This window comes from Globicephala melas, chromosome 17 (genome assembly GCF_963455315.2).
Source record: "Globicephala melas chromosome 17, mGloMel1.2, whole genome shotgun sequence".
Lineage (NCBI taxonomy): Eukaryota > Metazoa > Chordata > Mammalia > Artiodactyla > Delphinidae > Globicephala > Globicephala melas.
Window position 1 is genome coordinate 79,052,803 of NC_083330.1, and position 14,377 is coordinate 79,067,179.

Here is a 14,377-nt window from a genome sequence, read left to right on the forward strand (position 1 = left end):
AGTACCCTGTCCAGACGCGCGGTGCAGTGAGGGACACGGCAGCACCGCCACCCGAGTCCCATGAGCCAAGGCGGGCGGGAGCCAGCGGGAGCCCCGGGGTGCGTGTATGTGCAGAGCACGTGCGGGCCGGCTGGGGCTCTGCGGTGACGCTGCTGCGGTGATCCGGGCCCTGGCCTCCTCAGGGTCAGCGGGGTCGCAGCTTCGGGGAGAGGCTTCGCTGGAGCCCAGGGCCTGTGGGCTTGGCTCCCCGGTCCTCCAGACCGGGGCGGCTGGGCCTCGGGGTGTGGTCCGGGTTGGTGTGCATGCCCCCCCTCCCAGGGGTGCTCCCCTACCTGTTTGTGAGGAAGAGGATGACAAACAGAAGGAGGCCCAGAGCCCTGTGGAGGCCCCGATGGCGATGCCAGCGCCCACCTCCACGGGCTGGCTCAGATGCCCCTGAGAGACAGCCACGAGGAGGCGCCCGGCTGGGGGGCGCACCCCCTCGGGGGACCCCCGTTTCCAAGTCTGGCCACATGATCTAGAGACAACCACAGCTACAACCCCGAGGTGCTCTCCTGGGAGGGGCCCAGGCAGGTGCCTGGAGTGACCTGGGGTACCTGGGTCCATAGCCCACACTGGGAGCAGGAGAGAGGGGAGCCCAACTTCAGAGACCCAGGTGCAGGGGAGCACAGCAGGTCCACCCCACAGGGTCGGGGGCTGCACCGGAAACAGGGTGAGCGGTGGGCTACACTGTGACACACATGGGGACACAGCTGATATCTACTCAGACTTGGACGCCGAGGGGAAGGAAGGGGTGGGGCCCATACTCAGACTGTGACACTCTGCAGTGTGGGGGGTGCGACCCCTGTGAGCTGGTCTCCAGGGTCATAAGGAGGCTGGTGATGGATGAAGCAGGAGGTTTAGGCCAGATCGTTTCAACCTGGGGGGTTTGACCTGCCACACGCCCGCTCCCCCTAACTCTGGGCCTCCTGGATGAGGCCCCCCAAACTGCGCATGATCTCCCCGTGGGTCAGCTAAAAATTAAATGCACAGCCCCCACACTTCTCAGTGCATAGTAAATACCCCGAGTCAACACCGCACTCGAAACTAAGGTGAAGGTACAACTGCACGCAATCAAACTGTAACTGACAACCGATGAGAAAATAAAAACTTGCCAAATTTACATCTGCCAGGATATTTGGACAAGGGAAAGCTGGACTGGGTAGAAATAATGGCCCCAAGAGAAAACACATAATAGCAGATTAAAAAATTACTAATGGATGAATCAAATGTCCACTGAAAATCTGATTTAATAATTAAGTAAATGTAATGAAGTTCATGCTGCAGAATTCCTTTTTTGCTGAAACTCACTGATTTGGGGATAATTCTGCTTAGGGCCACGTTCTTGGCGGCAGAATGGCAGGGCTGAGGCCTCCTTTGGCTGCGGGTTCCTGGGGGAAGGCAGGGAGAAGAGGGGCTGGCCTGCTAGCTGGCACACGTCCCTGCTGCTCCAGGGGCCAGAGGTCCCACTGCCCCCAGCAGCTGCGTTGGACTGCTCCGCGCCCCCCCGCACCAGGCCCCGCTCTTGTCCACTGAGTTTACTACGGCTCCCACTTGCCTTTCCTGCTGCCCGCAGCTGGGGGAACGCCCAGCTGTGCCTTCCGAGTCAAGCATGCCGACCTTCCTGGCCTCTCGGCCCGCTCCTCACCTCGGACCCTCCGTCGTGAGTCCAGCTGTCATCCCTTTCAGCCTGTCCAAGTGGTGATCAGTCCTTCCTCCATTTCCATCGATGGGCCTTCTGTTCTCTCCGTCCTTGTGGCCATAGAGTTTTTCAGTTTATCTTTATGTTTTTTTTTTTTTTTTTTTTTGTGGTACGCGGGCCTCTCACTGTTGTGGCCTCTCCCGTTGTGGAGCACAGGCTCCGGACGCGCAGGCTCAGCGGCCATGGCTCACGGGCCCAGCCGCTCCGCGGCATGTGGGATCTTCCCGGACCGGGGCACGAACCCGTGTCCCCTGCATCGGCAGGCGGACTCTCAACCACTGCGCCACCAGGGAAGCCCTTTATGTTTATTATTGATTATATTTGGGTAATACTCCCACTCATTCAATGGACTTGCCATCTCATCTAAGTTATCAAATGTATTGGTGGGAGGTTGTTGACAATAAACCCTTATTTTCAATGTTTGAAGGATCTGGTAGGAATGTAGTTTTTCATTCCTGACACTCGTAATTCCTCTGTTAGTTTTCTAATTTTATGTTTATTTTTATGTTCTGTATCAGTCTTCTTGATTACAAGATGTCAATAATATGAAAACATTTTTAATATAACAGAACATTTAATTACGTCCTCTTTCCATCAATGCACGAGTCATTTAATGATGATTATATCAGCCATTTCCGCTGGCAGGAGGCTTTCCACTAAAGGCTCCAGCGGTTTCCACGGTACCATGTTTCTCACCAGATTTAGTTCATTTCCAGCCTGAAGAATCCCCTCTCCTGTTTGGCCACTCTTCTAATTTTTTAACGCTGGGTTCCACTTTAACCGTACCCAGCTTCTCATTTGTAATCTCTTCTGTATGCTTTCGATACACTACATTTTTAGGGATTGGTTCGAGAACTCTAGATTCACATTTTTTCCCTCTGAGTACATTAATGATGTCATTGCTTTTTCTTCTGCTTTGAATTGTTTTTTTCTGATAAAAACTCTGCAGTTATGCTTATTTTTGTTCCTCTGCATGTAAATTTCTTTGGTTACTTTTAGTATTTTTTCTTTATCTTTTAGTATTTTTTCTTTATCTTTATTGTTTTCAGCAATTTAGTTACGAGTTCCTTTGTGTTTTTCCTACCTGGGCTTCATTTAAATTCCTGGATCTGTGAATATCTAATTTTTTCTTTAAATTGGCAAAAATTTCAGCCATTACTTTCTCAAACATGCTTTCTGCACCCCCCTTTTGTTGACACTGTCCCACAGGTCAGTGAGGTTTTTTTTTTTTCCTGTGGGTTTCAATTTGGATAGTTTATATTGCTGTGTATTTGAGTTCACTGATCATTTTTTCTGCTGTGTCCATCCACTGAGTTTTTCATTTCAGATATTTATTTTTCAGCTCTAGAAATTCCATTTGGTTCTTTTTAATAATTTTCCTTTCTTATTTCACTGTATTCATGCTTTCTTTATATCCACGAGCATACTTATGGTAGCTGTTTTTAGAGTCGTTGCCAATTCCATCATCTCTGTCCTTTCTGATTTCACTGTATTCACGCTTTCTTTATGCCCACAAGCATACTTATGGTAGCTGTTTTTAGCGTCACTGGCAATTCCACCATCTCTGTCATTCATGGGGCTGGCTCTATCAGCTTATTTCTCTCCTGGATACGGCTTCCTTTTTGCTGCTTCCTCCCAGCCTTGTAACTTCTTTTTTTTTTTTAGGTGAAATCACGTAACATAAAATTAACCATATTGAAGTATACACATTAGTGGCACTTGGTACTCTCACAATGTTGTGTAACCACCACTGCTATGTGGTTACAAAACATTTTCATCACCCCCAGAAGGAACCCTGTACCCATTAAGCAGTCACTACCCGTCTCCCCTCCCCTCAACCCCTGGGAGCCACCAACCTGCTTTCCCTGTCTATGGAGGTACTTATTCTGAATATTTCATTTAAGTGGATCACATAATATGCGACTTCCTGTATCTGACTTATTTCACTTAGCGTAATGTTTCCAAGGCTCGTCCACATTGTAGCACACATCAGTACTTCATTCCTTTCTACGGCTGAATTATATTCTATTGTCTGTATAGTTAATATCTTCTTTATCCATTCATCGGTTGATGGGCATTTGTGTTGTTTTCACCTTTTGGCTTTTGTGAAGAGGCTGTTGTGAACACGTGTGTACAAGCATTTGTTTGAATACCCGTTTTCAGTTATTTTGGATATATACCCAGAAGTGGAATTGCTGGATCGTATGGTAATTCTATCTTTAACTTTTCGAGGACTTGCCAAACCCTTTTGCACAGCAGCTGCACCATTGACATCCCTCCAGCACTGTATGAGTTCTGACTTCTCGCCATCCTTGCCAAGACTTTTTTCTGAAAGTCATCCTAGTGATTGAGCGTGGCCTCACGTGTCTTGATTGCATTTCCCCGATTGCTAACGACGTTGAGCATCTTCTCCTGTGGCGCTGAGCATCTTCTCCTGTGGCGCTGACCATTTGTATATCTTCTTTGGAGATATGTCTATTCAAATCCTTTGTCCCTAATTTTATTTATTTTTATTTATTTATTTTTTTGTTGTAAATGTTTTATTTGCTTAACAATATATCTTCAGTAACTTTTTCAGGGCAGTATATATAGATATAATATTGTAAAACACATTACTAGCTATGTGGTATTCTATATATAATAATAGCTGTATAGCATAATTGAAGTATGATTAATTTAACCAGTCTGATACTGACGAACACTTACATTGCCACCAACTTTTCCCTACTAAGACAATGCTACAGAAAACTATTTTTGCCCGCTTGTGAGATTTTTGTATGACAAATTCCTTTTGAATCAAATGATACATGCATTATACCTTTTTTTATAGAGATCGCCAAATTGTTAGTGAGCTATAAGAGAACGAAGATAGATAACAATACCAAGAAAACAACACGTGAACAAAACAAGAATTTCAACGAGACAGAAATCATAAAAAAGAACCAAACAGAAATTGTGGTGCTGAAGAATCCAACAGAAACGAAGAATTAAACACCCAGTGGAGAACTTCACCAGCAGGCTCGATCAATCAGAAAAATGAATGACTGAATTTCAAGCCAAGTCACTTGAGCTAGAGGAGGACAGTGGTCCGTGAGGCTCATGGCAGATAACATGGAAGCAACGTCCGCAAGCCAGAAGGTGCCCCAGAGGCAGCGTCGGGGCCACGCGTGTGGCAGGGAGGCCTGGGCTTTCGCCTCCCTCTGGTTCCTAGGAAAATGGCCAGCAGTCAGCGCAGGAGCGGCAGAGCAGAGGTGTAGGCTTCAGCACATCTTCCTCCCCCGCTTCAGCCTGAGCTGGGACGTCCAGGTCACCCAGGTGGCTGGAAAGGGGGTCAGCTGCCCAAGCTCGGGAATTCTCTTCACCAGGATATGGAGGCTCTTCAAGCACCAGGAGCACAAAGTTATTGTTGGGTGGAAAGTGCAAGGAAAGGATCATCCGTTACCGATTTCCTGTGAATGAAATGGTACATACATCCCCTTCCAATGCGCTTTCTCATTGGCTCCTTCCAAACCAAGGGCTTAAAGCTGTGATTGACATTTTTCTCATCATAAGTCCTCTCGGGACATTGTATAGCCTGTGTATAAACTAAACTCCAGACTTGATTCAAATTTCACCAGTTTTCCCACTGCTGTCCTTTTTCAGTTCCAGAATCCAATCCACGGTGCCTTTAGTTATCATATCTCCTTAGTGTTCTCTGGTGTGTGACAATTTCTGTCTTCTTTTGCTTTTCATGACCTCATTTATGTAGTCTCCTCTTGAGGTACTCATAGGTTGTTTCCAGTTTTTCACAATTGCAAGCAATACTGCCATGAACTTTCTGTATATTTTGTACAATGTGCTAGTATTTCTATGTGACTAAAAGCTTTCAGGTCCTTCTAGCTCTGATTTTTTCCATATTCCTGTTTACAGATGAGGATGCTGCAGAGTTGCAAAGTTATGTCACTTGTCCATTGTCACACAGTGAGTCCGTTCCAGAATTGGGATTAGAGGCTCCATTTCTTGACTACTAGTTGACCCAGTGCTCTATTACATATCACTGGGAAATTATTCTTGTAAAAAATTATATCCTCTAGAAAGATCATTCAGCATGCTATATAAAATCATATGACGAAGCATCTTCTTCACTGTATCTACCAAAAATATTTATTGGGGCCTAAGAATAGGGCACTCTATGAATGCTATAGGAGACGCTGAAAGACACAGGAAGTAGTTTTTTCCTTCAAAGTACTTGCGAATTTAGTTCTGCACATAATATTCATTAACTTAACAAATGCTTATTGGGCTGGTGGCACAGCGGTCAAGAATCCACCTGCCAGTGCAGGGGACACAGGTTCGAGCCCTGGTCGGGGAAGATCCCTCCAGCTTTGCCCACCGCCCCCTGCTGATACCTTGGTCTTCATCCCTGGGCTCCAGCCACACGGGGCCTCCTTGTGGCTCCAACGCGCCAGGCACACTCCCACTCGGGGCCTTTGCCTGGCTGTCCCCTCGGTGCTCCCACTTCCTTCCCTGGCTACCCCCGCCCGTCGGCCCCCTTACCTGGCTTCCTTTTTCTGCGAGCGCTTGACCTCTGCGCACGGCAGCCCCCTCTCAGCCAGTCTCATAGACTCCCACCGCCTCCAGGTTTGCTCTCCCAGCCGCTTGCCGGGACCCCCGTCCTGGAACTAACCCCTAGTTTCCTGGCGGTGCCTCAGCGCCTGCCCAGTTCAAGCGCTCGCACCCGCTGGGGATGGCCCGGCCCCTGCCGCCAAATGCCCAAGGAGTGGAGGGGCTGTCTGCGAATGACACCCTAACCGTCGGCACCCCCTTAGCAGAGACCGGAGAAGCAAGGCGGAGGGAGGAAAGAGCGTCCCGGGCGCTGGGCACTGCACGTGCAAAGGCCCGGATTGGTGGAGAGGTTCTGGAGGCTGCAGCAGGCTCCTTGGCCGCAGGTGGGGCGGGGGGCGGAAGGCGGAGAGGGGCACCTTCTGGGCTCTGGCCTGGGCCACGCGGAAGTGCGGTCGGCAAGGCGGCGAGGGTCCGGGGGCGGTGCCGAGGGGGCGGGACTGCGGGGTGGGGCTCCACGGCAGCCCCGGATTGGGCGGGGCTTGGGCTGCAGACCCCGCTCTGCCCGGCCCCGGCGCAGGCGCAGGGAGGGCTCCGCCGTCGGTTCCCAAGGCAACGGCTTTCAACAGTTCGAGCCCAGCTAGTGTCTGGAGGCCTCCTGGCGCCCACCAGCCGGCATATGCGCCGCCGAGATGGACCGTCACGTTGCCCAGCGATACCTGCTCAGGCTGCGGTTCGGAAAGGGGATGAGCTCGGAGGCGCCCGGGCGTCCGCCGGACCAGGCCACCTGCAGGGCGTGGGCAGGGCCAGTCGGAGGACTGTGGCCTTCCACTCTGCCAGGGACTCCTGGCCTTGGGTCCTGCCTCTTCCACGAGTTGGAGGTGTGGCCTGTTCCCAGGGAACTTGTCATCTGGCTCTGGGAGACAGGTGACAGCCAGGACCCCCAAGACCTCAGTTCGGACCCTGGTGCACCATCCACCCACCGTCCCCACCCACCACTCCCGGCTCCCGGGCTGCCCCTCCCGTGCCCACAGAATGCTCTAGGGAGACCGGGCACACGTGATCCAGTCGCTGAGGGGGAAGGGCCTGAGCTAGTAAACTGAGTGGGCAGAGTGGAGGCCAGAACCTTGTGTGAGCCCATGTGCATTTGTGATTGTGATTGTGTGAGCCTGTGGGACTGTGTGAGAGTGTATGTGTGAAGGTGGGTCACTGGGTGTGTGCAAGTGTGTGATGAGGGAGGGGAGAAAAGAAAGTTTCAGACAGTGCAAGCAGCAGTGCAAAGGCCCTGAGGCCAGGACCTGCTGGGCTGTTGGGAAACAGCAGGGTTGAGGTAACAGGATAGGAGTTCTAGGGGGATGGGCTTATCATGTGGGGCTTTGGGGAACTGCAAGGACTTTGGCTGCTACTGTGAGTGACACGGGGAGGGCAGCAGCCATTGGTACCACCTTACAAGGCTCGCCCCGCCCACTCTGTTGAGGATGAACAGTGGGAGTGGGTGAGAGAGAGTAGTTAAGAGATCAGTGTAGTGATACAGGCTGGAGGTGTCAGAGGCTCAGACCAGGGCGGGGGCAGCAGAGATGGTAGAAAGTCTTCGGATTCTGATGAATCCTGAATGTGGAACCAACAGGATTTGCTGACAGGCTGGATGAGGTATACGAGAGAGGGATCAGGGTGACTGTCGGAGAAGGGGCAGGCTTCAGATCCTGCCCAGGAGCTCCCTCCCATCTGTGACCTCATATCCTCCTGGGGCCTCCCCAGATACTCTCTGGTCTCCAATCCCCCTTTGTTCCTATCAGCCTCCACTGGAGGCCCCTCGGGGGCCTCGCCCCTCACCACACAGCATCCCTCCCCCGGAACCAGAGCAGGAAAGAGGAGGCTCATGTCTGCAGGGGGCGGTCTGGCCGGGCAGAGGATGGCCCTATGCCAAGCAGGCTGACCGCCCTCCTCCCCAGGCCTACAGCATCGTGTGGAAGGCAGTGGATCAGAGGACTGGCGAGGTCGTGGCCATCAAGAAAATCTTTGATGCCTTCAAGGACAAGACGGATGCCCAAGTAAGTGAGTAGGAAAGCGGTGTGGGAAAGGATGAGGCAGGGCTGTGGGGCGGCCCCCCTGCTGCCTTGTGGGAAAGGATGAGGCAGGGCTGTGGGGCGGCCCCCCTGCTGCCTTGTGGGAAAGGCGCAGCTTGAAGCCCAGTCACAGCAGGTTTGTGGCATTTCTCAGAGCACCGCCCCCTGCGACCTCGTGGGCCAGCGGGTGTGCAGGTGGCGAGCATCAGTCCCTTCGCATCCTCTCCAGACACGGGCTTCCTTCTTGCTCTGCAGCCACACTCACGTTTCTGTCTCCTTCCAGAGGACGGTCCGGGAAATCATGCTGCTCCGCGTGAGTGGCCAAGGCCGTCTGCCTGCTTCTCCAGGTGCAGTCTCGCCAAATAAGGGGGAAGTGTGGCCCCTTGACCCCCAGGACACAGCCCCCGCTCTCTCCCCAGGAGTTTGGGGACCGTCCCAACATCATCCGCCTCCCGGGTGTGATCCGGGCAGAGAATGACAGGGACATTTACCTGGTGTTTGAGTCTATGGGTGAGTGAGGCCTCCCTCAGACCCCAGCCCCACCTTTGTCCCGGCCCAGGATCCTCCCACCCACATCCCAGTGGTCTGGCTCCCTCTGTATGTTCCTTTGCTGCTTGGTCCCCGCAGTAGCCAGTGCACTCAGCTTGGGCAGTGTCCCTGTGGAGCTGGAGAGTGTCAGCCCCCCAGGCCTGGTGGCAGGTATCTTGAACCCTCTCTGTGAGGTTTCTGCTTTGTCCACTGCTTGCAGCTGCATTTGTTGTTTTTTAATTTTTAAAATTTTTATTCATTTATTTAACTTCTGGTCTTCGCTGCTGCACGCGGGCTTTCTCTAGTTGTGGCGAGCGGGGGCTACTCTTTGTTGTAGTGTGCAGGCTTCTCATCGCGGTGGCTTCTCTTGTTGGAGAGCACGGGCTCTAGGCCTGCGGGCTTCAGTAGTTGTGGTACACGGGCTCAGTAGTTGTGGCTCGCGGGTTCTAGAGCGCAGGCTCAGCAGTTGTGGCGCACAGGCTTAGTTGCTCCGTGGCATGTGGGATCTTCCCGGACCAGGGCTCGAACCCGTGTCCCCTGCATTGGCAGGCGGATTCTTAACCACTGCGCCACCAGGGAAGTTCTGCATTTTCTTTTTTCTACTCATTTGATAAAACAAAGGCAACATGAAATAAAGTATAAAAATAATTCCACAAACTTTTATTGCTGTGCCAACAAAGCCAGTGGACAAGCTTGAGAAGCCAGCAGGGGCTCCTGGGCAGTGCACACGTCCAGGACACGGCTCTGAGGCTGCAGTGGGACCTGAGGTCTGTGGGCATTGGGCAGGCTGAGGTGCCGCCATGAGGGCTCAAAGTGGGCCAGACTGGCCCGCTCTCCCCAGGCCCACCAGACTGACCTGCACACCCCCCAGACACCGACCCGAATGCCGTCATCTGCAAGGGCACACTGCTAAAGGACAGCCACAAGCGCTACGTCTTCCACCAGCTCCTGCGGGCCACCAAGTTCATTCATTCAGGATGAGTTATCCACCAGGACCAGAAGGTGCCGCCCAAGCCCTGTCCACTGAGCTCCACGGCCCACACCCCCACCCCAGGGTCCTCAAGCCGCCACCCATGTTAGCCCTCAGCCCACCTCTTTTCCCGAGCCATCCAACGTTCTCCTGGACACCAGCTGTTTGGTGAAGCTCTGCGACTTTGGCCTCGCCCACTCCCTCAGCGGCCTCCCTGAGGGGCCCGAGGGCCATGCCCTGACGGAGCACGTGGCCACGCGATGGTACGGGCTCCGGAGGTGTTCCTGTCCTCGAGCTGGTAACGGTGACCTACCCCCATCCTGCCGCCACCTCCCCCTACAGGTCCCCCTGTGCTCTCCTGCCCCGCCAGGGCACTTGGGCCTTCTTATGCCCCCAGTGTCCGAGACCCCCCAGAAGTACCTCCTCCCACCCCCACCTCCACCTCTGGGGCTCCCCCAACAACACCAGCCCTCCCTGCCCCAGGTACACCCCCGGGGTGGACATGTGGAGTCTGGGCCGCATCCTGGGGGAGATGCTAGCGGGGCGGCCCCTGTCCCCGGCACGTCCACGCTCACCAGCTGGGGCTGATCCTGGAGGGCATCCCACCACCCTCCGAGGACGGCGAGTGTGTGTGCGGGCACACTGGGCACCAGGGACACTGAGGGTCAGAGCACACAGCTGTGGGAGGGGCAGCACCTGCCGGACCAGGACTGAGAACGGAGGACAGCCCAGGAGGGGATGGGGGTGGGGACGTGAAGGTGGAGGGACGGGGAGGGTCCGGAAGCCTTGGGAAGAGTGGAAAGGGCAGGCCTTGCCGAGGGTGGACCCAGAGAGGAGCTGCTGGGGGTTTCGGGGAGCAACTGGACAGAGTCCACCGGGGCCACAGGGTCCACGAGGGTCAAAGAGTGCTCATGAAGGGTCCATCTGGGTCAGGACAAGGGCACTAGCTCTGCGGAGGGGTGAAGCAGGGGTCCTTCCTTCTCCCTGGGGGAGAGGGACGAAGGACAGCGTTGGAGGAGCCCTGTCCTCTCCCCGGGTTTCTGCTCTGGTGGAGAAGGCAAGGGGCTCCCCTGTGGAGGTGGGAGCACAGGGTATGGGGGACGCGTGTGCACGTGTGAGCGTGCAGCCTACGGAGGTGCAGGACTGGCGCACGTGTGGGTGTGCTTCTGCACGAGTGGCGGCGCCCGACCCGGTATTCGGGGTTGGAGCCCTGCCAGAGAGCCCTGCAGAGAGGAGGTCGCTCAACGGGTCAGAAGGGGTGGCCGGCGACCCCCCTGAGCTGCCCGCCCGACCACCTTCGGGACTCCTGATTACAGCGCCTTCGGCGCCCGCTCCCAGACCTCCTGGCTCTCGGCGCTGGCTCTGGCGCCTCGGTTGTGCAGCGCCTGGGGTCCCGATGAGTGCGGGGGCTTCGGAGCCAGCCCAGCGCCCTTACCGCACCTTCAGGGTGCCCAGCCCAGAAACTGTTGCCCAGGCTAAAAACGAGGAAGCCCCAGTGTGGGCGCAGCTCGCCCTGGCCGGCGGCAGGAGCTGCACCAGGCCTTGGAGAGGCGAGCTGAAGGGAAGCAGGGCTCTGACGCGCCTGCGCGCTGCCCGAGGGGGGTGCTAGGGAGGGAGCAGGGAGCAGGAAGGGGGGGGGCGGACCCTGGAGCGGCTGATAGGCCGGCTGCCCACAGGCCGGGCCCGACACTGGACGCCCTCCTGCCGCCCGACACCCCCCCAGAGGTCCTGGACCACCGCGAGTGACCCCTGGTGTTTGCCCCCGACAAGCGGCTCAGCGCGGCCCAGGCCCTGCAGCACCCCTACGTGCAGAGGTAGGGGAGGCCCGGCGGCCGGGCAGCGGTTGCTGTGGGTCGGAGAGGTCGCAGGGGCTCGCCCGCCGGCAGCCCAGGTCTCGCCTCTCCAGCACCCGCCTCGCCGGCGCCCCGCAGGTTCCACTGCCCGGCCCGGGAGTGCACTCTGGAGGCGGACGTGCGGCTCCCGGTGCACGAAGGAGCCCAGCTCTCGGTCACCGAATATCGCAGCCGCCTCTATCAGGTGCTCCGGCCCGCGACCCCCATCACCCCCCGTGCACGCACCCTCGAGGCCTCCCCCGCCCCAGCGACCCCCAACCCCCTGACGCCCATCCCGCGCACCTCCGAGCGCCTCTCGCCTCTCGCAGATGATCCTGGAGCGCAGGGGTAACGGCCGCGTCCCGAGGGAGACGGGCCTGGGCGGCGTCCCCACGCCCCCGGCGCCCCCACTCAAACCCAGAGCCGCGGCCAAGCTGCCCTCGGGCTCGCCTGCACGGAAGCCCGGACGCCGGCCTCGAAGTAACCCCGGTCACGGCCCCGCGCACGGTGTGTGGTCTGGCGGCCGCCCGCGCAGAGCTGCTGGGGTCCCTGCTGTGTGGGGCCACCAACCGCCAGCAGCGCGGGACCCCTGACTCGGGACTTGAGCTTCCGACCCCACAGATGTCCCCGGCGGAGCCAAGGACCCTCCCAGGCAGAGCTCGGCCCCCCTGCACCAGCCTCCGCCCCCAGGAGGTCTTGGGAGAGGGAAAGGGCCCCGCTGGGCGACGGCAGGGCTCCCCTCGGCATCCTGCTGGGTAGGTCGTGGGAAGGGGGGCACGGGAGGACCCCTCCCGCAGATCCTTCGCGACGGTGCCAGTGATCCTGCGACACACCCCTTCCTAGGTGAAGCCCAGCGGGAGGGGGGCGGCGCCCTCCTTGACCTCGCAGGCCGCCGCCCAGGTGGCCGTCCAGGCCTTGATCCGGAGTGACCGGAACCCGGGCCGTGGTGGCAACGCGGCCGGCGCGTGACCGGTGAGCCCGCGCCCCTCCCGCCCTCCCCTCCCTTCCACCTTCCTTCCCCGTCCCCCGTCCGCTTCCCTCGCCTCAGGTCGCTCCCTCCACGCCTTCTACGACGGTCCTCGTCTGCTTGCAGGTTCCTCCCCGGCCTCCCCGGAGGCCGGCCCGGCCGGAGGATGTTCAGCGCCTCGGCCTCGCAGGAGGCCCAGGGGGCCGCGCGGGCCGTGCTCGGGGGCTGCTCCCAAGCCTACGGGACCGTCTGCCACTCGGCGCCGGGCTGCCTGCCCCTGCTCCCCGGACCCCGCGCCTGAGCCGCCCTATGGGTCTTCAACCGGCCATCCCCGGCACCCAGCCCCGCGCCCCTCCCCTAGTCCCTGGATGGCCCCTCCTCCAGGCCTCCCGCCCGCTCAACACCACCCCCCCCCCCCCCCCCCCCCCCCCGCCCCAGACCCCAGCGCTCTCCACCCACCTTTTCCCCAACCCGCCCTCTCCTGGGCACATTTGAGTTCTGCAGCTTGTCCAGGCCTCTCTGGGGGAGTAGATGAGGTTCACACTCCAGCCTCAATCACCTTCTCCAGTAAAGTGTGGTCTGTGTGTCCCAGCCTGCCGACCCAACCTTCCTCCTCGGCTTCCTGCAGCCCACCCCTTTTCGAGGACACAGCCCTTGAGAAGCCTCATGGGCACCATATGCTGTCACCCTGGGCTCCTGTCTGGTCACCTTTGTCCACAGCAGGCCTGCCTGGCGCTTGAGCACATCAGATCCCAGCTGGGGCTGCTGCAGGCTGTCCCCAGGGTGGTCCTGGCAGGAGAGGGTCTTGTGTAGTGCATCTGTTGCCTGGGTGCAAGCTACCATGTGACCACATTTGTGGCCTTGAGCCAGAGCGGGAAAAGGGACAAGATGGGGCAGCGCCCCTGACTGTAGCCATTGTCAGTCACCCCAGCCCATGCCCCACCAACACAGTGACTGACACCCAGTTTGTCGCCAGGCCTTGGTTGGGGGAGGGGGAGAACAGCTGGAAATGTCTTGTGGGGCTCAAGGCTCCCTCCTCTGGTCATCACCAGGCAAAGGGCCTGGTGTGAGCCCAGGTGGTGTTGGGGCCAAGGAGGCGGGAGGGGCCCAGCGGGCGCTGAGGTGTCTCCTGGTCCCAGGCACGCCTCACACCGCGTCTGACCCTGGGCAGCGGTCAGGACACAGGGAGGCCACTTCCCGGCTGCCTGGCCGGAGGAGCTCACAGCCTAAGGGTTTCGGCCTGTGCGGTGCTGCCAGGAGCAGGAAGCTCTGCCCTACTGTAAAAGACACGGGCTGCTGCGGGGGAAGGGCGAGGCTTGGGCAAGGAGAGCTGCACAGAGGGTGGACCCAGACCTGGCAGCTACAAGAGAGATTCAAAGGCAGAGAGAACAGGGCTTGGGGGAAGGCTAAGCGTGGGGCCACCACAGTTCTGGCTTGGAGGTGAGCTATTCACGAGATGGGGACTGCCCGAGGGGCAGCTGTTTGCATTTCTAGAGCCTGAGGCATAGCCCCAAGTGATAAACAGGGGGACAAATGAGACTAGGATGAGTGCCACTGCCCAGAAAGGGGCAGGGCGCCCAAGAAGTCCAGCCCTGAGTGCAGAGGCAGTGCTGCTGGGACTGGAGGGCCAGGGAGGCCCAAACAACTGGCACCCAGGCCAGGGGAAGCCCCAGGCCGATGGGAGCTTCAAGACGAGGCTGGGAAGTGTCTGCTGGGCTAGGCAACCAGGGG

At 57.3% G+C, this 14,377-nt stretch overlaps 1 protein-coding gene across 1 annotated transcript; it reads left to right on the plus strand.

Moving 5' to 3' along the window:
- Positions 1 to 6,467: 6,467 nt before the first annotated feature.
- MAPK15 (mitogen-activated protein kinase 15) lies at positions 6,468 to 13,047 on the plus strand. Its single transcript, XM_060287081.2, is given in 17 exon segments — positions 6,468 to 6,669; positions 6,956 to 7,041; positions 8,236 to 8,334; positions 8,633 to 8,662; positions 8,769 to 8,859; positions 9,749 to 9,879; positions 9,983 to 10,112; positions 10,115 to 10,145; positions 10,331 to 10,414; positions 10,416 to 10,468; positions 11,186 to 11,249; positions 11,524 to 11,661; positions 11,779 to 11,884; positions 12,009 to 12,186; positions 12,301 to 12,434; positions 12,523 to 12,659; positions 12,773 to 13,047. Coding segments are annotated over 17 exon segments (1,869 nt in total). The 3' UTR covers positions 12,948 to 13,047.
- Positions 13,048 to 14,377: the final 1,330 nt, after the last annotated feature.